The 26,062-nt window shown below is 40.7% G+C and overlaps 1 protein-coding gene across 6 annotated transcripts in view; it reads right to left on the bottom strand.

The window, feature by feature from the left end:
• The window catches only part of CDK14 (cyclin dependent kinase 14), a 399,376-nt gene extending 378,423 nt beyond the window's left edge, over positions 1-20,953 (bottom strand). For 5 of the 6 annotated variants that reach the window (XR_012054498.1, XM_041714407.2, XM_012571523.5 and 2 more), the window contains exons 1-2: positions 20,813-20,946; positions 14,877-14,908 (exon numbers count right to left, since the gene is read on the bottom strand). Coding sequence is in view for 4 of the 6 variants with exons in the window: in XM_041714407.2 (XP_041570341.1) it covers positions 14,877-14,908; positions 20,813-20,903 (123 nt within the window). In the remaining 2 variants the exon portion in view is untranslated. Of the gene's footprint in view, positions 1-14,876; positions 14,909-20,812 lie in introns of all 6 variants that reach the window. The other variant, XM_072925517.1, reaches the window with a different exon arrangement.
• Between the last annotated feature and the right edge of the window lie 5,109 nt (positions 20,954-26,062).

Raw genomic sequence — 26,062 nt, 5'->3', positions numbered from 1 at the left:
AGATTGAAAGCCATTATGAATATTTCTAATATCCTTTGCTACTTCTTGAACACACACTTCCTTAAAACCAGCCAATTTTTTAAAGTTATAAATAGTCAAAGATAAATGTAGCATAAGTTAGAAAGCTCATTTTCTTAGAAGAAGCCTAAAGAAGAATTCATCTGTTCATATTAAAGCATAACATAAAAGGACTTAGTAATGGGGGAGAAAAATTATGGAGGGGAGATACCCATGCATGCATCAAAGCTTCACTCTAATAATATAAAAGAAATAGATATCAGGCTGAAGATTAAATAGAGACTTCATAAAGAAAACTTAAGTACGGAAGAAATTTCATTTTCTCTCCCAAGTTTTTTGTAACACACTTTTTTTCTTCCAAAAGAACTAAACTAAACTAAACCTGAAAGACCAGTTTATATACCTGCTGTGGCTGCAAGGGACAAAAAAATTTATGACATGATTTGTCGATTGTCATGTTAATCACTTCTGCACTTCTCGTCAGCAGTCAAGGCTGCTGACATTTACCTGAGCAATAACCATTGTTTTCAACAAGAAAAATTACTACCTTGTGCCCATTTTTCTTATTAAGTATAATTTTACAAATTAAGGCTTTGATTCCGCGAGTATGCACATTTTTGACAAGTTTATGTATTTCCCTGCAAGCCAGTGAGGCTCTCTGCACACAAAGCACAGAGCACTTCATGCTTTGCAAAAGCTTCACTAAGAATTTAGGAACCAAATACTAAAATCTACTCCAGTATCTAATAGTATGAATCCAACTGAGAAATGCATGGTAACCTGCTTTTTAAAAGGTACTTAAAACACTGACCTCATCTAGGTTACCAGAACAGTAGGTTTTTGAAATGTGGTTTTGTGATTATATTCAAGAGATTTATCAGTCTATCTGGAAAGGGAGAAAAATAACAGACACAGCAGAAGATTAAAGAGGCATAACAGAAAACAAAGGAAATGATGAATTTGAGGACTCTAATATTTAGGCCCTGCCCCTATCTTCCTAAGAAATAAAAAACAGAATGGTAATCAATATTCATTTTCAAATCCAGAGTACACAATAGGTTTATAGCTCACATTAATTCTAGAGATAGCTTTATGATACTTTTAGTGGTATGGGACAATAATTAGAATTGTCAAAATACACCTCAGCATTGGTACTTTGTTTTCCATTCATCTTGGTTGTTAACTTCAGCCATTAAGACCAAAAAAAACTCAAAACCAAACAAACAGCAAAAACAAAAAATCTGCTTTAATGACCACAATTCACTTACCCATAGCTGATTTTTCATTATGAGTTTTGGGATTAATGTTTTAGTATTTACACACTAATAAACTAGTTTGGGAGAAAACAGTCTCCAGGGGACCATTAATTAATTACAGACATATTGTTTATTAATGCGTCTTTTTCTTTTCCAAAACTGTGCAGCAAGAGTGAACATAATTTACTCCCTTCTCTTATAAACTTAATAATAAATCTGTTTTACTGCACTCTTAATTATAGCCCAGTTTTAAAGCATCCCCCACCTTGATCAAGCAGGACCCTAAGGGTATAATTTTTTAGCATAATGAGCACAATCTTTTGAACTGTTCTACTGAATAAGTTTGGTGCTCAGGACAGAGCTTTATGAACCAGTTTGCAAGGTGCACTTCATCCTGCTATTACAAAATGGCAGCAATTCTAGCAATTGCAATACAAAATGCAGGCAAACATAAGGCAATTCACCTCTTAAAGCATAAACTGAAAAAAATAAAGGATTAAAATAGTAAAATACATGATCATGCACCAGTCTCAGGCAGAAAAACAAAATAAAGGTATGCCACACTTTCAAAGTAGAGGTTGTTCAGCTGTGCTTTTTTGATGTTGACAGCAGCTTTATGCATAAGCAAAGAACTTACAGATACAACGCAGCCTTTTCAAATTAAGAATATGACCCTACTATCACTAACTCACAGACCCTTTCCTAGAAATCAAGCATTAGATCACAAAGTGTTAAAGCCAAAATTACAACTGGGAGTCCTGTTGATGGCCGGTACAATGAAATGAGTAATTCTGGCTAGACTCTGATTCCCCAGCTTTTTTTTTTTTTACACAGGATATTTCTTAATGCTAATGCCAATTCCAGAACTGGAAACATTTCAGGAACAAGTCTATAAGCAGAGCAATTCACCATAAGAAGCACTTAAAGGCCACACTTCAGATCAAGAATTGAGAGGCTTCAACTAGCCTGCATTTGCTCCACACAACTCCATATAAAGTTAGAAACACATCTAAGGAAGAAGTAAATGTGAAAACTGAGGTTAAAAAGTGCACACAGCAGCAGTAAGTGTGATGGGATATTCCCCCTTCCCCTAGATTTATGGAGGAAGAACTACATGTTAGAAAAAGTATCTCCCTTCCCACCCTACTGCCTAGACCCACTACTAACCAGAAAAAAGTTCTTCACTTTTCACTTCAGCCTTTCCAGTCCTTTACAAAGGGAATACTCAAGACATGGTGCAGAATTCCCTTTATTTAACAAAGCTTATTTTTGCTCTGATGCTTTTGGCAGCACAAATGTTTCCTCCTTCCAGATAAATCAATCTGAAGCCTCAAAATGACTGACTTTGCTTTGAAGGAATGATTCCAGGCAAAAGATACTTTATTTCTGTTGCAAGCACGTGGTTCTTTTAAAGGTTCATAAATATAGGTGATTTCCATGGATAGGTTATTCTCTCAGAGCCTCTTGTTTTTGAAACTGACCTCATGGAAGAGTATGCAGAAGAGAAGCTTAAATACACATCTTACACATGTTAATAAAAACAATCAGCACAAGAGTCCCCTTTTTTGCAATTCCTCATATAAACACTTGATAAAAGGTAAAACTACAGATTCCTGTAAGAGGAAAAAAATTCAAACCTCAGCAATAAGCTCTGTGTTGCTTGCTCTGGAGTACCAAGTGCTGGGATCTGGGCAGAGAAAGAAACTGAAGGACTATTCTAGGGGTGTGTTTGGCAGATGAGCAGTGGATAGGAATGAGTTTCTAAAGGTAAATATTTTATTACAGATGTTTCTAGAGAATCTTCACAATTACCTTTCTTCTAAACAAGTGGTTGAAACAGTATCTCCTACAGTCTTTATAATACTGGACCTCAATTATTTGCAATGTACCATATGGAATCACAGACAAAGCAAATCACTTCTTACAGAAACCATCAGAATATTATAGGTGATCACATATGGAAAAACTAACAATAAATCAATTGCATGTGACACAAGCAATGCAAAAAAGCTTCCAAAAAATGCAGAAAGAAAGCAGCCTGTAAAAAAGTTCACAAGGCACAGAATGGTGGAGATTGGAAGGCTCCTCTGCAGGTCATCTGGTCCAACCCATCTGCTCAAGCAGGGCCACCTAAAGCACAGTGCACAGGATGGGCAGGTTGTCCAGATGGCTCCTCCACAGATGGTGACTCCACAACCTTAATGGGAAATTTTTCTTTCTGCTAGGTCACTCACAGCAAAAATGTGTTTGTTGATGTTCAGAGGTTTTCAGTTCCCTGTCTCAGTTCATGCCCACTGCCTCTGGTCCTGTCACGTGGCACCACTGAGACGAGCCTGACTTTGTCTTCCGTACATCCTCCCTTCAGGCATGGGTAAGATCCCCCACTGCACCTCCTCTTCTCCAGGCAGAACAGTCCCAGTTCTCTGTCATTCCTCACAGCAGATGCTCCAGTCCCTTAATCACTTCAGTGGCTGTTCTTCATGTCTCTCTGCACTGAGGAACCCAGAACTACCTGTACAGCAGGGGTGGCCTCATCAGTGCTGAGTGGAAGGGAGGGACCACCTCCCCTTCACCTGTCGGCAACATTCCTCCCAGCGCACCCCAGGACACCAGCACCCACAATGCAGCAAGGGCATGGTGCTAGCTCACATTCAACTTCATGTCCACCAGGACCCCCAGGTTCTTTTCTGCAAAGCTGGTCAGTTCCCAACATAATCAGTTTTAATAAACAGTGTGGTCTGAACTTGGAGACTGAGCCTCTTTTTGAACTCCAGGCAAAATTCCATCCTGTATCCAGCTAAAGGCCATGGTGACTGACACAGGGCACATTCTGGATGTTGTTGTATATCACACCGTGGCTGATACCATTAGTGACACACCATGAGTGATCCTGAGGCAAAATGGTGAGGCTGTGAATGATGACAGTTTAATCCAATTTCTTCCTGATAATTAATCTGTTTGAAATCTTGAAGAAACCTAAGAAGCAAACTCAGACTATAACTAATGTGTTCCAACTGAATATCTCATATTCCATCTAAGTTCTTTGGCACAAGGAAAAAGAATGACATTTTCCATTTTTCACCTTCCTCTCCAAGAGGTCTTCTTTCTGATTTTTCACAAGCAATAGAAACTGAACAAGGAAGATACCTGTGGCATTCTCCCTAATCTTAACAATAAAGTAAACCCAATTCACATAAGCTTCCAAGATAAGGATCCACTCACAGCAGAATATCTGCTCTGAAGTCTTGCATCACCACTGAACCTCAAAGGCTTCTCAAAATCACCTCCTCAGCAGTGAGTATGAAATATAGTCATGAGCTCTGCTGAGTCCCAGGGGACTGGGTTCACACTGCTGTCCTCTCTGAAGCTTAACTGACAATACCAAAATGAAACATCACTTTGACTGTAAAAGTAATTTCTGCCCCACCTGTGGGTGAATGGAATAATTAGTGCTGGGAGAAAACCTACCAGAGCATCTTACAACACTGTCTAAATTAATGCATAAGATGAACTTTAAGAAAAAGATTCTTGTGTTCCTGACAATATTCTTTCAAATATCATAGAATTTTCTTTCATAACATTTTTTTTTTACTTTTGAAGAAACATATTATTGAACACCATAGTTTTGTGTTGTTGAATATCATCACAAACGTAGTGTGAGCCCATTGTCTATGTCCATATAAAATGCATGACTAAGCATTCTCTCCACACCACTGAAAAAAAACTATTCTTAAGATATTAAAAAATATATGTAGTCTAACTCATAACTGCTTAGGTACTGCAAACTTACTTTTAAAGATAAAAATACTATTTTCTTACTGATTTGAACAGAAAAAAAAGTCCTGAAGTGCTACAGCATATCTTTTTGAAGGGCTAGCAAATTAGGCATTTCTCTTCATCTTCTCTGAGCTTCTGTCATGATTTGATGATGGCCAGACAAATAACATTTAAATGAGCCATACCAGAGTAATAACTAACTAAGCAAGTGGGAAAATAAACAACCACTCAAGTATTTCTCCAGATGCTGTCCTCTAGTTTCTGGAATTCTGCGCATCTCGAAGGTCATTAGGAGGTGCCTCTAACAAACATCCTGTTTGTATCTGCTTCCTCTTTGTGCATGAAGAGCTAAAATAAATCATCACTGCTTTTTTCTTTATTCTTTTAAACAAAAAAACTTCTTTCCTTCCAAACCAAGCAAACCTGCAGTCATGAGAGACTTCCCACATCTGCACAAGCCAGGACAGGGTAAGAAGGATAATGAATTTGACAAATGGAACTGGCATCATTCTTTGCATGGATAAGCTAAAAAACCTTCTTTTGAGCAAGCACAGATTGCTATTTTAACTGCAAAACTGCATCAGTAATTGGCATCGACAAAGGCGAGCAGGTAGGAGATCATTTCATCAATCTGTCTGTTTAGAAGGCCAATAAATAAATGAAAGCTACTGACCCACACTTTGAGTGGCTTCTGCCAGTGTCTGCCAGCGCCAGCAGCCCCCAGCAGCCTGCAGGTGCTCCCCCCCTCCCTGCCCACGCCACTCAGGACAGGAGCTCCCACCCTGGCTGTGCTTCCACAGCTGACTCAACAACTGGCAAGGACTTCAGAACATCCTTGCCACCATGCACAAGGTGACAACACCAGCTGAAGAACAGGACAAACAGCATAAAGGCATACACTGAATGTAGAGAAGTACACCAAGACTAAGCTATAAATGAAAAGAGGCATAAACAGGAAAGCAAAAAGAGGAAATAAAAGAAGTGCATCTGTGCCTAAGAGCTAACCAACAGCTACGGGCACTGTACTTGAACTGTGATGCAGCTTTTGTCACCATATTGGTTAAAAAGAAATCATTAAAATGAAACTAAAAATAGTTATAATAAGAGGACCACAAGTTAAAAAAATATAAAGAAAAGGATGGACATTTTGGTCCCATGGGGACATGGGATAGATGTGTGCATAGGTAGTTTTCAAAAAAAAAGAAAGAAACTGAACAAAACTTAATAGAACTTCCAGAAAAAGTAACAAGTGAAGATCTTGTTTCTCTGTCAGAAAGCAACAATAACTGTTAATGGAGAGATAAAGATAAAAATAATTAATGATTAAGCTCTCTACAAATTTCAATATGTTCTCCTTCTAACAATACAGAAAGGAAAAATTCTTCATCTGAAACAGTATTAAGAAAAATAAGCCGAAATACGCATCCTCTGCACTACTTCTTACAACATACTTGGCATAATGGAAAGTCTTCCAGATCTCAAGGCTGAAGGGCATATCTGACCTAACTAATCACAGCAAGTGACCTCAGTCAATTTCTTCAGCGTTGAATTTTCAATACAGATGAGAGAAAACAAGTCCAAGAACAGCACGAAGCCACCCTCAGGTGCAGTTTCAGGATCACCATGCCTGACTCTCAATGTGCATCTCAGTGGAGAAAAAGGAAGGTAAAGATCCATTTTAAAAAATAGTGCTGAGTGTGATTGTGTACAATAATAATCCACTGGCAACAAGAAGTTTACCCTCCCTAAAATATATAAGAAGATGCTTCAAGCACATATGTATGGAAAAACACCTTTTTGTATACGTGAGCTATCAAAGAAGTTCACATGCAAAGAAAAGCCCTGCTGAGCACATGGCAATAAGAAAAATATTTTAAACCACTGGATTTCCTGGGTTGGCACATCATTGAACATTTTCCAAAGTTAGTAATGTTTTTATTTCTCAATACTTAAGAAGGTGAACCCCTGGATTCTACCAAAAACATTAATTCAAGAGAAGTAATAACCTCAGACAGCCCCAAACACAATCAATTCCAGTTGTTACTCAGAATTGGTCATAACGCATTATGTGTTCTCTCAGCAGCCCTGATTCCATAATTTATCATTGTTTTCAGTAGCATTCACACTTATTTTTAGTTATCAAATTACTGCCAATATTTCATATTTAAATAACCTGTAATATTCAAGTTTGAATTTTAAACCTGATAAGGAGAATTTCCATACGTGAAATGAACATAAGAAGTACTAGCAGGACTCTGACTCAACTGGCTTAGAAGTAGAAAAGTTTGATGGAAGTGGAAAAAGATAAATTCCAGAATATATAGAAAAAGAGGTGTAATCTAATAACAATTTCATTAAGCCTTAATATCATCAAAATGACATTGTTTTCTGTACACAAATCCATTTTGCTTGAACAAGCCTGTAATCTCCTTTTTCTTATCCCTTCCAAATAATTAACAAGATATGTCAATTGACTCAGAACTTTGATTACCGTGGATGAGATCCTCCAAATATATGGCTGTCAGCAATATTGTGATGCACAGCAGATGAGGCATTATACATGTAGAATTTCTCAGGAAAGTTAAAATGTAGACTGATAATTTTCATTTAGATCGCTTTATGAGAAAAAGATTTAGATATAGTCATATGTATGTTTGTAGTGTGGCTTGGAAGAAAAAAAGAAAAAAAGCAATAATATCTAAGTACAGAGTAGATGGAAGAGACAGACCTATCAAGGAAGTGACATGATTATTTCTTGCCTCACAGTCTGGAGATTGCCCACAAGGCCAAGAACAAGAAGATATGGATCCCATATATAGCATATTGTGCTTTGTTACTCTATTTAATCTATCAACAAATTATCATATCCCATATGTCCCAAGAAATTAAACAGCAGGATTCACACGTAAGCATATTTATCGAAATAATAATAGCTTATATTCAGACTCCATATTCCTGGAATGCATACACCCTCTCATCTGATGAGCAGAAACATCCCAAAATACACATGCACAAGTGAGAGAAGTAGGTCTGGAAATTCATCTTCATTTTGCAGTGTTTCTCTGATAGCTAAAACACTTGCCTGCAGATCACAACAGAACTATATATGTCAGCATTTTGGCCAAATCCTCACCAGTCACTGCTGCAGACATGGATTCAGACCAAGTTCTGCTCCTTTGCTCCATCCATTCTCAAAGAAAAGTTAAGCAAAGGACACAGGCATATTAACTAGTCACAAGAATCCTTCTTCTACCCAGTTTCTATAGAAGAAAAGGCAGAGAAAGGAGAGTAAGGAGGTTCACACTTGACTTAAACACTTTCTTATGTCATGAAAACACTACACACTTTCTAAAAGGTAACAGGATGCACTCTCACCAAACACACCAGGCAGTAGAACACACAACTGAACATGTTGAGGCAAAAATTGAAACCACTGACACTCCACAGATTTAAGGGATGTGCCAAGATTAAGGCTCTTCCTCAGCTACAAAAGAGGGTTCTCAAACTTTAATCTCCTAAAGGCCAGGTCTATCCCCCAACATTAAGAACAATTCCTGTACTGAATGGGTAGAGTCACTGCCAAGTAAATCTCAAAACCTTCCACATGGTCTCAGGTTTTGCTCCAAAGCCTTGAAATTGCCAAAGAAAGCAGCTATTTCATAGTCAGTTTTCCTTCGTGGCTTTCCTGCCACTTCTTAGTTACTTCCCAGCTTGCACTGTGGTCACCTAGATCTGTTTCAGGTGTGTCTCACATCTTCCAGAACCTGATTTATTTCCATGTGCAATATAGCACAGGGAAATGACAGGAATCCCTGATCACCATATTATTCTAATAAATATTAGAAATGCTCTGAGAAATTTTGCAAAGCTGCCCAGGAGTTGGGCTTTTTTAAGCCACCAGAAGTTTCACAAACCAGGGTTTTTACAGAGCAATGTCCTTCTGTCCCACAGAAGGTACATCTGTCCCACAGCTGATGCAATAAGCTTTGCAGAATGGCAGTAATTGCTCTCTTCCATTCATGCCCTCCATTCTCAGACTCACCTCTAGATTGACATTATTAGCAATCTTTCCCTTAAAGCAGATGAGAACAACTTTCTAAGATCTGAAATGCTGGCACTATTCTGCTACAGATGCACACATTAGCATCACACAGCAGTCCTAAGAGGTAGGACACGATTTGTATTCATATTTTGTTGGAATGGCCTCAAAGAGATGCAGAGACCAGTAAATCTGTTGGGCAAGCTGATGTCTAAGCCATCTGCTGCTGGGGAACCACTGGACCAACACCAGATCCTCAGAAGTGTAAGAGAACAGGATTGGGGAAAAGAAGACATAGAATTAGGAGCAGTAGGAACACAAACCATCTCCTGAGAAATCTCTGTCATGTACAGGCTCAGGAGACAACATCATCCCCACCCATCTTCCCTCCCAAAGGTAGCAGTCTGGAAGGATCTTTATCAGACACACAAAGACCTTTCTAACCCAAGAAGGTGATCCTCCTGCAGGAGGCATCAGATTACACGATCAAGCTTTTACTTCCTTCTTGTCACCAAAAAGATACTTGCCTGTGTCATGCATCAAGTAACACTTCAAAAGCAGCAACTTCCAATACCAAGTTGTCTTCTGCCTGGAATTATGTTTCCTTTCATTTGCTCTGTGACAATACATCTGAACAGACACATTTTTCTAGACACTTGAACCAACTTTGTACACATTTGGCAAAGTAACCTAACTACTAGATGAAGTCTTTCTGACTCAGTTCCCCAGTATTATTGAGAAAATGCTTTGAAACCTATACTTCTGGCATTTTTTTCCAAATTCAATTTCAAGGGTTTTTTATCTTTCTGTCATAGAAAAATAAAATAAATTTCTGTCATGCTAGAAATAAAATAGTAAAAAATGCAGAAAAGTTATTTAGTTTATTATGTGCCACCTGCATTATGGCAATCAAATACCTCTTGTTCATGCTTTACAAAACTTTACTTTTTTCCAACTACACCCTTTCCTTTAACTGTTCAAAGTCAAAATAATCGCTAAGCAAAAGCTCTGGTCCAGAGATGGGTGTCCTTTAAACCAAGATATTTTTCATGCCAACATCCCACAGAGGGAGTAGTCTTTTTATTTGGGGTGAGAGAGACTGTGAGAGCAAGCACATTACAGCATCAAGAAGTAACTTGGCAGAACTCCCTCCCCTTTCACACACTTCCACTTCAAAAACACAGAAGTTGTTCCATGAGTGAAATAAATGAAATTTGGCTTTCTCAGAGTTGGAGACTCTAAATCTAGTAAGGAGTAGATGAATACTGAGGATTTTGCTGAAGTCAGAGTATTCATAACATCTCCAACTGCATTCTCATACGCTCACTAGAACTTGCATTTCAGCTTTTCCATCAGAGGAGATTCTTATCTCTACCCCCCAGCCAGCTCCCATGCTTTTCCACCAAGCATCTAAGCATCTAGTGTCAGCCAGCTTCAAAGTTACTGGGTGAAGTCAGACAGCATTACACATGCAGCAGGTACAATCACAGTACCCCAATTTCCTAAGAAAGATGGCCTTAAAAAAAAAAAAAAAAAAGGTGCTCTTGATAGCAGTAAAAATTAACATTAAAATACAGCTAAACAATAGCAATAAAACTCACTATAAGAAGCATTACCAACAAAAATCATGTTTATTTGACTCTCTAGATTATTTTCTTTTGATTTCATTGTGACATTGATATTAACTTATTTAGGGTGCACACATATGACTGAAGGTCTTAAAAAAAACATGATTTAAGTGCTCAGAGAAACCATCAACAGAAGGACAAGAACCAACAGCTTGCAACTGCTGATAATAATTTAGCAATAAATTGTAATAGCAAGCAGCTAACTAAAGGAGTTGGTTACCACCAGCCTTGAGATTACTTTAGTCAAACATCAACACTGGCTGTTATTCCAACAAATATGCTACAATTCAGCCACTTGTTATTGGCCTTGAACACCTTGTAATGAAAAATAAATTGGTTCTATCATTATATGGCAGAGTGGACTTGTTACTCCAGTGGTCCAAATACATCTAAGCAATCCTGCATAGTTGGAAATTATTAATCTAAACTTTGACAAACTACTGAAGCATAAATAAAATGTTCACTCAAGGAACACTTATTTGTTTTCAGACTGCTCTTTTCATGTAGTGCTGCTCCTCAGAGGTGCTCATTTTCTATCATGATATTCAGGGTAGATAATCAGAGCTTCACCTAAAACAACAAAACAGATGCTAACTGCGCCAGAACCTACACTCAGAGAGTGAAATTTCGGTTGCTTTGAAAAACAGGGCAGCTGCTTTGGGAGGGGAGGGTGATTCACAGTTTGCCATTTTCAGAGAATAGATAAGGTACATTTAAGGACACAAGGAGAAGGTGACTTACTCAAAAAACTTTGAAAACAGAAAAAAACAGTCCCCCTCCCTCTCCCATGATATTCCATGACAGAGGAACCCAACCCACAAACCACTGAAAACATTTGAGAACTTTCCCACTGATTTCAGCACGTACTGACACAGACCTATGTTTCAGCTCCCACAATGTGACCAGTATGACAAAAAGGAAGAAGCTAAAGGTTAAAAAAGAAAAAAAAAACCATACGATTACTGCTTTGAATGAAAGACTATAGAAGAAGTGGTCTGTATCCACCCCTTCATTCATATGAGTCTCTGGAAGATGTCACAAAATCTTAGGAAGGTGAGCGGGCTACCACTAAATCCATTAAATAGATTAATCCATTAAATAGAATAAATTAAGTGTCATAGACCAAAGCAAAGGTTGGCATCATTTATAGAAAACTGTTTTTTTTCATTTAAAATTTAATCAAAACAAAACAGCAGATATTAAAAAGTGAGAAATCCTACACTACTCCTTCACACTATTGTTGTGCTCTCACCTAATGGGCAGGACTAAATACAGCAGTAAGATCCCTAAAAAATTCTACAAATACAAAATATTTTCTAACACATAACTTAACCACAGGATTCACTGCTCATGATTCTTTTGGTTCTAATTTACTGGAGAGATTAGATTGATAACTGACAGAAAGCAATTATGTGGTACACTTGCCTAGCATGTCTGACATCTTCATTTTTAGTAGTTTCTCTTCAAAAGACAGACAACTTCCAGCAGTGTTGTACATTTTTCAGCTATTGCAAGCAATTAAAACAGGTAGAATTAAGAGCCACTGCATTTCTCAATTTATTCCCCTCAGTTCCTGAGAGACAAAAAAGGAAGCACCTCATGTAGCACCCACAACATGAAGAATAAATTTGCACCTATTCAGCCGCAAATGCAGACCTTGCAGCTTTAGAAGGGTCATCTTCCTCCTCATGCCACTTTCTCTCCTCCATCAGAGATTTCAGGTCCCTGTTGGGCACCTTCTGCTCCTGGTGTTCTGGTCACAACTTGAAAGGCTAAAACATGAGTCCTCCTCCTCTACCTGTCAAGAGCATAAAGTCCCTCTGCAAGTTCACTGCTCCTTGTTCAAACACTGCTTCACAGGTCAACCTCCCTTCAGGAAAGGGGAAACAGGCTGAGAAGAAACACACAGCATCTGTCAGCAACATAAAAGAGCATCTTTTCACTAACCATACAAGGAGATTGCGCTGCTTCTTAAATGCAATTTCTGTTTCAATAGTTGACTATTTCATTTCTTGTAGTAGGAGGCCCAAAGCTGACAGCTTTGAACAGCTTGGAAAACAACTTCCTCTCTCTTCTCCTTACCTGATATTCCCACTTATTGTCATCTTAACTTTCTTCATAACTGTTTCCCTATTATATCAATACTACATATACAAGCCAGAAGACGAGACTGGCTTTTTTAATATCACACAATGGTCTTAGTGTTTTTCAGGATGGCCTCCTAAGACGAATATGTGCACCCACTCCTCTGCTCACAGATGCTGTCTTCCTTAGAAGTAGGTGCTATTAAATCAAATACCAATGGCTATTTCATCTTCTGATTTGAAGGATGTTTGAAAAGAAAGGAATTAAGTGATACCTGGTACAGCTCATTCTCTGATTCACACTTTAGGCTAGAAAATCACCAAGAACTGTGTAGAATTTGGAGATAATAAACAAACATAAAATCTCAACACGCTTTTCTTTCTTCTAAGAAATTACACCTAAAACTATGGAACTAGTTGATGCAAATCAACCAGCTGATGTCACATCAACACATCAAGCTCTTCCATATTTACAGGAAATGGAAGAAAATTCTTTTGTGTACCCTTCCCACTAGGTTTCCCTTACTGCCTCTGCAGTAGCTCATTGCAACAACCTGTCAGATTCTATTAAAAATGTATTTGAAAGATTATTTCTCCCCCAAGCCCCTTGAATTTAAATGAAAATTTGTTCAAGTTGTCTCTTGTTAAAGCAGAAAACTAGGTTGAAAGAAAATAAATACAACCTGCAGATAAACAATCCTGGGGAAGGGAATGGGACAGAATTTCCATCTTCGTATGACAATGCTTTTTAATAGATCCTTTTAAATTCTGAGTCAAATTTAATACGAGATATTACTACTTACTGAGTAGGTTATAGCACAGGTATACCACTGCAGCCTTCAGAAGAAAATACTGAACAGATTTGTAAAGCAAGGATTCAGAGTTTACTAAGCATGTATCTGCACATATTCATACAGGTATAAGTTTTAGGGTGAAATCAAGTTCTATGAGTGTTACAAGAGAAATAAAATAGTCAGGACCACTGCACGATAAAACAGAGTTCTTGAAAAGAGAGCCCGACCCCACGACTTTCATTGCAGACCTGAGAGGGGTCAAGGTGATTTACAGCTTTTGCAACGCATGTCAGAAAATCAGGAAACATTTAAATTGTAACTGCTATATTTGAGCATCAGTGTGATCTGTTTAGAAAGAGATAGAGTCTAATTTGATCCAGAATCCAGGACATTACATCATCATTTATTTATTCTAGAATCTGGCATTACACAACAGCTATCTCACTCTATTCAGCCAAGAATTTAAACTTACAGCAGGCAATGAAGAAGAAATGCCAGAAGCGTAACATCAACACATGAAAATACTTCCATTTGCTTCCAGCTATGGTGGCAGAGGGAAGTACAAGGCAAGCATTGACTGCAATATGACAATATGTCATCACACCAAGGCCTACACCTCTTCCTGCATCAACTTGCTCTGTGGCATGACTTGCACTGACCTGGAACCCTCAAGCACAAATCATGAGCAGCATATTTTAGAAGTTAACTTGCAGATCACATCACAGATAGGTCAAGGCCACAAACTGATTAGACTGAATAATCAAGTATCAGCTTTACCAATAGACTAGATGTTGGTTTTGTGCTCTTGGGTTGGGTTTCTTTTTAATTTAATTATAAGCATCTCTCTCAGTTGATATATTCAGAAAGAAGCCAGTGCAGCAGCACTTTACATAAAGTATTCTCTCAGGAGTGATGTTTTTTTCCTGCCTGTTACAGTATAGGCCTACAGTTACAGGAATTATCACAGGCAAAGTTCTATCAAGTATTTTCCCTGCATTCAACATTTCTCAGCATTGAACAGTTTTAAATGGCCACTTTTCTTAAGACATCCAGTTGTATTACATTAAAAAAAAAACCCAAACCTTAAGTATCCCACGCAGACCCTTTGACTAACACATTGTTCTGATAGTTATTCAGAAAATTAAAATATGTTTGAGCAATAGGCATATATTAATTCACATGCACATCATAACACTACTATCTGTGGCTTTCTTATAGCATCACTGAGAACTACTAAAGGAATACCTGGACTATGTAAAGTACAAAGACATTTAACCTACCTCATCAAAGCTGCTATCTTCCTTCTTCAAGGCTTTAAAATAAAAAGAAAAAAGAAATTATTATCTATACTGTATTTCAATGAACACAAACCACTAGAAAAGAAAAAAAGAAATAAAAAAAGAAAAGAAAAAAAGAAACCACCACAAAAAACTAGGGCATCATTTTCCTGTTATAATAGGAAAGAACAAGCTGGCATGAATAACAATTTTATACTCAAAATCTGAATCAGTAAATGGAATGTAGACCAGCACAGCGAGTTTCTAAGAAAGTAAATTTACATATTTATGAAAAAATCCTCTCAGGTTAAAGAAAATAAGAGTTTGTAAGGGTGGGTTTGGGTTTTTATTTTAATTTCTAGCGAGTGTGAAAACCCTTTATGGACAGCTTGACTGAATTTCAAAAAGTATAACAAACACCTAACTATGTATTCAGTTTTTCAAGTACTAACTCTTTATGAAATAGTATGCATTGTAACATGCCTTTTTCCTTTTTCTTTTTTTTTGCAATTTTTAGTATGACTTGCACTAAAGCAGAAGAGATTTCTTCCTTACACCATTAACAAGTAATTAATCAAGAAACATATGAGAGAAAAAAGTGCAGAAAATATGTGAACTGGTAAAAAAATGAAGACAGGAATAGTTTTGCAGTTGTAGCAAAGATTAAGCTGATGGAAAGCTTTCCTTTAGCACACTGGACTTCTTTGCTGAAATACGAAGAAAATTAATTTCTCCAAATCTGCACTGAACTGTGCCAGTCCTAAGGTATGAGCCTGGTTCTTTTTCTCAACCAGACCCACGAGGGACTGCACTCCATGTGCTGCACGCTGTGACCTGAAGGTGCACTTTGTTTCCCTCCCTTGAAGAGCTAAAATTAGATGAACCATTGCATCGGTGATGGCACTGGTTCTTTTCAGTTTAAACCACAAAGGTCTTCCATTTGAAGGAGGTCATCTGAACAACCATGCTGCTCGTGCAGTGCTGCACCAGAAGGGTCCCTCCTCATCATTTAAGCACCATAATGTTTCTTACACTCCTGCATATTTCTACAAGAAATAAATATTTAAGCACCTAACATGGTTGAGGATCTAGACTCCAGTTCTTCTTTTTCTCTTTCAGATGCTCCTTCTGTCTTCAAAAAATCACTACTAATCTCTAAACATCTTCCAAATCTTGTCTTCAGGAGCAACTGTGTTACCAGGTTCAAAAACAAGAACAACCAGAAAAAAAACCCACCAAAACATAACAAAAAAAGAAACCCTGAAACCCCCCCCCCCAAAAAAAAGCAAAATAAAAACAAACAAAAACCCCACAATAAACAAACAAAAACAAAACAAAAGCAATGGCAAAAGTGTAGAGGCTGTATCAGAGGTGGTACAGAGGCAGGAGCACCTGTGCAAACGGTGCTGCACCTCCAGAATCTCCACCATGGGCAGGGAACCCCCAATCTGTGGAACACTTTTTCAGAACATGCTTCTAATCTTCCCAATTACCATTCAGGTCACAGTGACATACAAGCTATAAATTAGTAAATTACACACCTTAAGCTGTGCTGACAAGCTCTTCTCCTTTACCCAAACAGAAGATTTTCACATGACCAGGACACTACAGGAATAGGCAAACAGATTGCTATACAAAATTCACAACGTAACAGAACAAGAAGAAATGGGAATCTGTAGTCCATTGCATATAATTGGCTTGTCTTTAGCTTCTACCTTTGACTAAAAAGAGGGCTTTTAAGAATCACAAAAAGAGTATGAGAGCTCTGGCCACCCATTTAATGAGATTCTGTTTAATAACAGTATCAGTCTCAACCAATTCACTACATAGCATCTCCCAAAGAAGACACCAAAGCAGCATATTTTATAGAACAAACTATATTAAAAATACCTCTTTCACCTTTATGCAATCTTTTCCTTTTTAAACTGTTAAGAAAAAAAAAAGTTCTGCTGAACTTAAGAAAAAAATTAACTGTTTACAAATGAACTTCTCATTATCTCAGGTATGTGAGCTATGTGGATGTATATCAGAGGAGATTAGTGGAGATAACCTTTGTATCAGTGAGGAGCTAGTAACAAAGCCCAGGGATGCTCAGAAAGGCCAGTTGCTTTCAGCACACTGTGATAAATCTCAGCAATGTTTTCTCTCTTTCTTTCTTCCTTTCCTCCTTCCTTTCTTTGTAACCTGGTGCTTTTGACTAAAGAAACTCCTAAGAAAACAGATGTTAAATGGCATGAGTTGAAGTGATCTCAAATGTGATTCTGGTACTATATGAGCTTCAACAAATGGATAGCTAAGAACTCTTCACATGATTAAGAGATGACCATTGCTTTTATTAAATTATTCACTAATAATTTAATTACATAATTATCAAAGGGCAAAACTAAGAACCAAACCTAATAAGGGTTTAAATGCTAAATTAAACAGTGAGTCAACTGAATCTCTAAAAGTTGCTTAACATATAGTTATGATGTGCTCACTTGTATAGTCAACACAACCTCTAAGCAAGGAAAGCAAATTTTTTAAACGAATATGGATGTTCATATAGAAATGAATGGGCTGGCGGAAACTTATGAATGAAAATAATTATGTCTGTTGTTTCAGATTCTTAGCAATATAAGTTATTTATGATAAGATAACTTTTAAGAGGGACACACCTTGAAACACCAGAAAATTTCTGCCAGGAGAAAGGGTACCTAAGCCACAAAGATAGTTCATTTCTCTAGAACTGGAAGCATACAATTTCTGCAGCAAAGAGACACCCTGTAGCACCACAGACCACACACATTTCCCCCAGCACACCACAGCACTGTCTCATCCTCTGCCAGATTTGCACATAATGGAACAAAGTGAATGCTCAGGAAAAGGCTCACTGAGTGGGCAATTTCACACATCACAATTTTCAACTCAGCAAAACAAACATTTTAAGTATTAGGTACTCTAAGAGTTACAGGACTGAGCCCAGTTTTGCTTGGTGAGCCAAAACTTCATCACCCTGCTCCAGGAAAGCTGGTGGATGCAAAGCATCAGTTCACAGTTAAGAAAATGGGTCAAGTCTTCCTGAGGCTGCTGTTGGTACCCTTTGGGCCTCTGCTGTGCCCCAGGAACAACTACACTCTCTAGAGATGGTGCAGAAACAGTTACAAACGTTACCTAACATACATGAGTGCACTCAAAAAAAACCCATAAATTAATTGCAGCTACAGCTTCTTAAATTGAGAGGATTACTTGGTGGGAAGAAGTGGGTCTGAAATGCAGTTTATTGAGTGTTAACCTGCAAGCTCTAACAAAAAAAAAGCTCACCGCCAATGACAATCAGGATACATTTCCATCACTCTTATCCAAGAGGCTAACATAAACTTGCGTATCTGAATCCGGTACTGAAGTTTGGAAGAATTGCATTTGGCTGACAGAATACTGCCAACACTGGGGGAAGGTGTAACAGTGCTTTATCGTTTCAAGAATGATCATCAGATCTTTCCTACTGCAACACATAAAGGTTTGACTCACTAATTATTTGATTCAAACACCACAGTACTCTCACATCATTTATACAACTATGCTCATGATACTATGTTCTGTACTCAAACCTGCAAAAACACAGACATTGAAGCAGAACAGAAAAAGTTAATATATCATCACTCTTTTACAGGATCACAGAATGGTTTGGGTTGGAGGAGACGTTCAAGATCATCCCAGCTCCCCTGTTATGGGCAGGGACAACTTCCACTAGACCAAGTTGCTCAAAGCCCCATCCACCCTGGCCTTTACCACTGTCAGGAATTTATTATTTATGACAAATCACAACTGAACAGATGACTGAAAAAGTTAGAAATTAAATAAATATTTAATTTGCAATTTGCTAACCATACCAAGCAACCAGCACCTACAAAGAGAGCTTTAAAGCCCAAATGTCAAATATCCAGAAAGTCTTTTTCCAGTGAGGTTTTTGTTTTCTCTCCTTCACATCAATATAAGAGTTAAGTACAGCACATGTTTTAACCAAGGATTTCCTGGTATGCAAGTTTAGAATTTATTTGCTTGGGCTTATCTGTGCCTCTGGTATCAGAGAGTGGACTATCTTCAAAACTCACATAGCTAAATTAGAAGTTTTTTTGCTTAAAGTGCAGTCACCAGAATGATGATCAATATATTTGAGCATCTACAAACTTGCTGTCAGCAGCTGTGTTTTAATCACAAAACAACCACCAGCAAACAAACAAATAAACCAACTGCCTACCAGAGCACACTCCTACACTTCTGTGCATATACACACAGAACTGAAGGAGCTTTTAGACATAAATATCCCTGTATCTAAAACCAGGGCAGAGCTCCCAAGGAAACTAAAAGCTTGTTTAATTTGTGCAAAATGACAAGAAGAGATGATCACCCAAGCGAGCCAAATAAAACATGCAGAAATTACCAGCCAGAGGGGCCTTGATCCCTAAAAGGCATTAACAGGACTGTCACTGTTACAACAAAGCAGCATCCTCATTCAAAACATTTTCTTTGTTAATGACTTCCACCATTAGTAAAACCCTTTCAGAGTTCTGTGGAAGAGTGTCTCTGTGTTTATACAGGCACAGAGATATTTAACAGACCAAACACCTGACTGCTTCATTTATTTTCCTTCTCATCAAAGAAAGTTAAATGTATTTTCCAAGTTTAAGACTGATGCTAGGTGAAAGCGGTTTTCATACGCGGACAGAGATTTGTAACAGTGACTTGATATTTGCTTTATAACTGTAACTTTGCATTTCCCCATGAAACTCTCTGGTTTACAAGTATGAATAAGCTCTTCTCAGTCGTTTTCATCCTGGAGTAGGACAATAAAAATACCTGATTTCAAAGACAATCATCCTCTTAAAAGCTTGCAGTGCTTGAATGCATACACAGCACGTGAAAAATTAAAATGCCCAAGAGTGCCGGCGCAGATCCTAGGCAGGGTTACTGGGGGAGAACCAGAGGCCACAGCTCCTGGCTGCGGCACAGGCACTTCACACCCTCTCACCGGGACAAAGCAGCTCTGCAAGCTGACCCAGACTGGCTGTGAGGAAAGCCCTCCCAAATGGACAATGCAGGGCAAGGACCGTGGAAGGACCCAGACAGAAGGTGTGCAAGCACAGGGGTGCTGCATCTGCTCCCGTGTGTCACAGCACCTCCACCAGCCGCTCTGTCCCACCAGCTCGGGGATACTTCAGACCTCCTCTGAGGTACCTCTCTCCCTGCTCAGCTGCGCGTTGATGATGTCAGCGGGAATTAATGCTTTAAACAGTGAATTAAGCAACATAATGTGCCAAAGACTAAGAGAAACGCCAGTCCAAGAAGACCAGAACTCTTTAGCATTGTTCTTAATAAAAAATTCAACTGCAAAATAAACTGGTGTCAAAACCAAACACGGTGTGGTGGCACCGGGAGGTAACACGCTTGGCAGTGGCATTCAGATGACGCTACCTCAGGATGCTTTATGTCAGTGACAGAGCGACAGGGCTTCACAGCAAATGACAGACAGACTTCTTTTGTCTGGCCCCCTAAATCACTGGGCCGCTATTACCTGCTTCAGCATCTCACAACTCAACTAAAAACAACCTGCAGCCCGTACCAAAAATAAATTAGTAGACCTGCAACAAAATGAGAATAACCGGCTGCTTTCTGTTGAGGTTTCTCTTTGGCAGTAGGGGCACGTGAGCCAACTCTCATTTACAGTTTGTTCTTCCCAGCCGATTTTGGGCTAACTCCATCACAGACCCATGCAGCACTGCTGGGGCTACCGGAGTTTTATTTCCCGAGCTTTTTTCCAAGAAACGTTTTTCGGGGACGGCATCGTTGCGGGTGTTTCCAACCCGGCAGGGCTGAGCCCACCGTCCCCGTCCCCTCCCTGCCGGGACCCCCGGGTGCCGGGCAGAGCCGTGGGGCACGGGCCCGGGCCCGGGACTCACCTATTCGGCCGAAGCTCTCCGATAAAGTTCTCCGCAACTTTTTCATCCTGCTGATTTTCTCGGCGGACTGCGAGTCGATCATGTCACACATCGGGGGGCGACCCCGCGCTGCCGCCAGCCGCCAGCCCGCTGCCCCGGCTCCGGGGCAGACACCGCCCCTCCGGCCCGGGGCTGTCCCCGCGCCCCGAGGAGCCGCCGGGCGCCGCGGGACGGCCCCGGTCCCGCCCGCAGAGGAGCCCTACACCGCGGCCGCCGCCGCTGCCGGTGCTGCCGGTGCTGCTGGGCTCCGCGCCGCCCGGCTCATAGCCCCGGGCCGCCCTGGCCCGGCTGCCCGGCACGGCCGGACGCGGCGGGCAGGGCGGGGGCCACGGCAGCGCCGAGGGGAGATGGAGGAGCGAAAGCAAAGTCCGGCCAGGGGCTGCGGGCGCCGGCGGCGGGAGGGAGGGAGGGCGTGAGGAAGGGAGGGAGGGTGCGCTGAGAGAAAGGAGGAGGAGGAGCCTGGGCGGGCCGGGGAGCCCCGGGGAGGAAGGGCGGCGGCGGCGGGGGCGTGAGGGGGGCAGGCGGGGAGCGCCGGGGCCGGGCCGAGGGATGCGCTGTCCCGGGCGCAGGAGCGATGCGGCGATTCCCGTCGGGAGCGCTCCGGGCGGCGGCGCAGGGGCGCTTGCGGCGGCGTTCGGCGGGGCAGCGGAGACACCGAGTCCGCCCGGGGCTGCCCGCGCCCCGCTGCTGCTCCGCCTCTCTGGGGACGCGCTGCGGTACCGGCGGGGCCGGGGCTGACCGAGGTCTGCGGTGGAAAGAGGCACCGACCCCCAGAGCGGCGGAGGGCGCGGGCCGCTGCCCCCCTGCTCGGTGGGGCACGGGGGAAAGGGCGCCTCGTTCACCGAGAGCACCCGGCCCGTCAGGCTGGAACTTGGGATCCTCCGTGCTCATCTCCAAGCACAGCCAGATAAATATGCCTTCAAGTGCCTTAGCCTGCAACTTAATGAGTGATGGGAGCTTTTGGGCTTGTTAACTCAATCGAAGCAACATTACTGACATATAAATCAGTTTAACACATAAAAATGGATGGTCATGTCTAGTCTAAAGTATAAAGTAGGTACTTTTCAAGAACAATATGCTAGGTAAGATTTTAAAGCCCAGGTCTTTGTGGCTCAAGTTGGTATTTTAATGCATGTTATCTGGTTAAAATGAACTTGGGTTTTAATGAGGCCACCGAACACAATTTACTAGGATTAGATGGTGTCTAAGCTCAGTTTCAGGAACACATTTGTCTAGACAAGTGTTTAGGTGAGTTGGGTTCAAGCCATCTGCAACTCTGTGCTCTGGGGTTGGGATTGAGCTTTTCTATTATAATGCAGTGGGGATGGAGAGTATACAGCATCTTCAGGTGGAAATCTATTGCAATTCTCTATTTTAATGTACTGTATGTAGAATATGCATTTATCTCTTGTGGCGTACAAGATAATGGGAACTTGTCCTGCTGTATAGCAGTACAGTAGTGCTGGTAAAATGTCTTATGCATAACACCTGAATGTACAGACAGTTTGATAAAAAGGTTTTCGGAAGTGTGAATCCTCTTGACCCTGCTAGCATCTTGGAAACAGGAGCTAAAATGGCATTTTCAGTGTTGTCTATGTTGTGTTATGGAAGGAAATTGAGAAACGGTGGAAACTGGAACCTTGCAGAGAGCAGTACAGGGAAAAGGAGGAGAAATAAAAATTAAGAAGAAACAGACAAAGGCACTAGAAGCAAAAAGGGAGAGAGAACACAAGTGTTTAAGGATGTTTAACTAAATAATTTCAGGAAAATTATATTTAAGTACTTAAAATGGCTGATGGTTTGATCTTTGTCTGAATCTGACATTACTACCTCTTTTCTTAGTGAAGAGGAAAATGCCATCATCATAAATAAAATATTCTGATCCAGAAGGTGAAACTGAGTTTCACATCTGAGCCTTTTGCATTTTCTGTATGCACCATTCACTCCAGGGTAGCTCTGTTGTTTGGCTGAGGCTTGTAGCAACAGTGCTATAATTCAGTCTGTGACTTGCTTTCAGCAATTAGGGATATCATTTCTGAGAGCTTCTTAGTAACCTGTAATTAACCATGCTTAATTGGTAGATACTGTCTTACCTAGTGAATTAGCCTAGATCCTAGCACCTAGTGAATTTGGAAAAATATTCCCTTTTTTCCTCCCTATTTCTAAGTAAGCTAACGCTTCATCACTTGTGAAGGACAAGTCTCTGCCAGGCTACTGCAGTCTTTCTTTCACAGAAAAACAAGCAACCCAAAATTTCTGAGAAGCATCTGGCTTTGCAGCTGCTTGGGAATGATCTACAAGCATATGTCAGGGTCTTTTAAATAAATGAAAATTTTGCCTAAATTAGACACCAGTTTGGTGCCAAGTGAGAGAAACCCAGGTCTTCTCTTCTGAAAATTGTACAACCTCAGGATGCAGAGATGTTACACAGACTTTTTCCACCAGAGGAAGGACAAGCTTCCATCTGTGCACAGATTCTCCAACTGCACCCTGCAATTTGTGTCATTCTTCCCACCGTGGTCTTTATTTGGCAGAAATATTTCTGTGAAAGTCCTTCTTTGTTCTCTCCCCAGCCCAAACCTCTTCTGTTTCCAAGGGCAGTAGTATTGAAAATTCATTGAATTCAGGAATGTGGCATCACTTTTGTAGCTTTGATCAAGCTCATGAGCTGGTGGTTGTTATTTCTCATCTCTGTATTTCCATCGCCCATCTCAGGAAACCAGTAAAGCAGAAACATGCAATTAGGAAACCACAGAGATATCAGCTACTCTGATGATGATGTTTTGTTTCCTTGTAGGGACAGGATTTTGGCTCTGTTTTAAGTCTTTCAATGTGAGGCATAAAAACTTAGCGTGAGAAACATGCAAAATGATTTTGTTGTTTGCTGCCTTCTTCCACAAGCCTCTACCAAGTTAAAGCATGTTTGCATTTAATGGGACATCTGTTTCATAAAAAGCCAGGCACATTATTTACAGCACCTTTTCTTACATCAACTCTCCAAAGAAACACCCTAAACAAAAACTGCTTGCAGTTACTTTATGACCCAAGCATCTCCTTTCCTGGCCTTGGTAAGGATTCGCTACAAATCCTGGCCTCTGCTGCTGACACTGAGTCATGCTGAATCACTCTGCAAATCTAAGTATTATCAAGTGCAGGGAAAATAATTGCCAAGATATCACTTGCAAGTTGGACAACAGGGAAACATTCACCTCAGTGTATCATGCAAGCCAGCAGCCTCATCATTTCAGTGTTTCACTCTGAGGTGTGGGTTATTTCTGAAAAAGGGGAGAGAGCAGGGCTGGCAGTTTGCTCATTATTGTGTAAAAGAACATATTGTTTGGAGCTACAAGCAGCGTGGTCATGGGCCTGGAGCACAGGGTGTGCCAGCAGTCTCCTTGCCGCAGAGGGAGCAGCCACGGCTGCCCTATTCATTACTTGCAGGGTAAGATGAAACGACAGAAAAATAAATCCGTGATGCGTAGTGCAGATGGTGGCTCGGGGTGTAACACAGATCTGTGCCCTCTCCAGATCTCAGGGCACTTACTGTTCATTTTATGGGGTAATTTTATGTGGTCTGAGCTCTCTCTAAACCCCAGTGTTTGTCATGTGTCCCCCCACTCCCGACTGTAACACTTCTTAGGGGCTCTTGAAAGGCTGAAAGTGTACTTAAGTTACATTCCTGGTGTTTGAATTTCAGAAACCTTAGGAGCACATAAACAAGCAGTGTGTGTTTGTGGAAGAGGTGGTTAATGCTGTTGATTTGGAGTGTTATGTGGGCAGAGTAAGACCTTGCATGAAGTGGTCTGTTGGAGGAAAGCAGTAAAGCTCTCTAGGGAGATGAAACAGTCAGTGTAACTTCTCTGGGGAGAGCAGTGTCATGTCAGGCCTTCTGCTGCCAGTATAAAGTAGATTTTCATAAATCTCCTTGGCTGGAGACATTCTGCATTAGGCCAGTCTGCTCACCTTGAAAAGATCTCTCTACTGCGGCGTCTGGGACCTGAGTGCTCGGAGCTGTGTTGCTTGTTAACACACAGCAATCCTTTCGTGACCCTCCAGTGATGAAGATGGATGTACAGTCACGTAACGCACCCCCTCCTCTTCCCCCATCCCCCAGTCTCACTTTCACTTGTCCTCTAATAATACTCAGTCCAAGATGACTATTATCTGAAGAGAAAGCCAGGCTCTGCTAACACAAATGGTGTTGTATCCTTAGGGACATGACCTTTAAGCTCTGCTAGCAAAATGCATTAGTGACAAAAATTAAACTTTGGCAATAGCAGAACAGTACACGTGTAATCTGCATCCACATCATAACTTGTTCCCACAAAATGTTCTCAGACCTGATGTATTTTATGTTGCCTTATTGGTGATTGCCATTAAATCCCAGTTTTTATGCACCCGTGGAAATTTTCCCCTTGTTGATATTCCATGCATCCCTGCTGATTAATGGAGGGCACACAGGCCCAGGTAGTGCCTCTCCAGCCTGGCTGCTATTTCCAAAGCCTGCTCTGTGGGATACGAAGGGATGAGCTAAGGTTCACACGCATGGTTCCAAAGGCACAACTGGAAGAAAGTGTTTTTCCTGCTGCCTTATATCCAGCTGCTGATTCGAGGTGACCTGCGGAGCCATCCATGGTTTTACACCTCTAGTACCCCCTCGTGGTCACTTTATTTCGTGTATTAACACACGGGGTCACTTGTTTTCTGTTTCGTTCTTACTTTACACCATCACATCAGGGGTTAAATAGCTGCAAGTAAAACATAACATCTTTAACCTTGATGCTTGTAGTTCCTGTCTCTGTTAGGCAGTTTCCTTGTGGTGTTTGTGAGCAGTTAATTTCCCAGGAAGGTATGGATTCCTTTTGGCTTGGCCATCACACAAAGCTGTGGGTTAACCCCTGTAGGCAGCTAAGCACTGCACATCCACGGAACAGAAAAGTAAGAGCAAACACAAGAAAACTCATGAGTTGATAATCTGATAAGCAAAGAAGTGGAATAAGAAAGAAAACAAAAGATAAGTGATGCAAAGGCAATCCCTTCCCACCTCAGCTACACAGAGTGATGCCCAGCCTGTCCCTGAGGCAAAAGACAACTGGTCTGCCTAAACTGCACTCCTCTCCACTGCACTGCTGAACATGTTGTTATATGGCATGGAATATTGCTTTGGACAGTTTGGGTTGTATCTGCTTGTATCCCCTCCCCACCTCTTGT

This window comes from Taeniopygia guttata, chromosome 2 (assembly GCF_048771995.1).
Source record: "Taeniopygia guttata chromosome 2, bTaeGut7.mat, whole genome shotgun sequence".
Lineage (NCBI taxonomy): Eukaryota > Metazoa > Chordata > Aves > Passeriformes > Estrildidae > Taeniopygia > Taeniopygia guttata.
The sequence above is the reverse complement of the archived record's forward strand: the minus strand, read 5'-3'. Positions and strand labels throughout refer to the sequence as shown.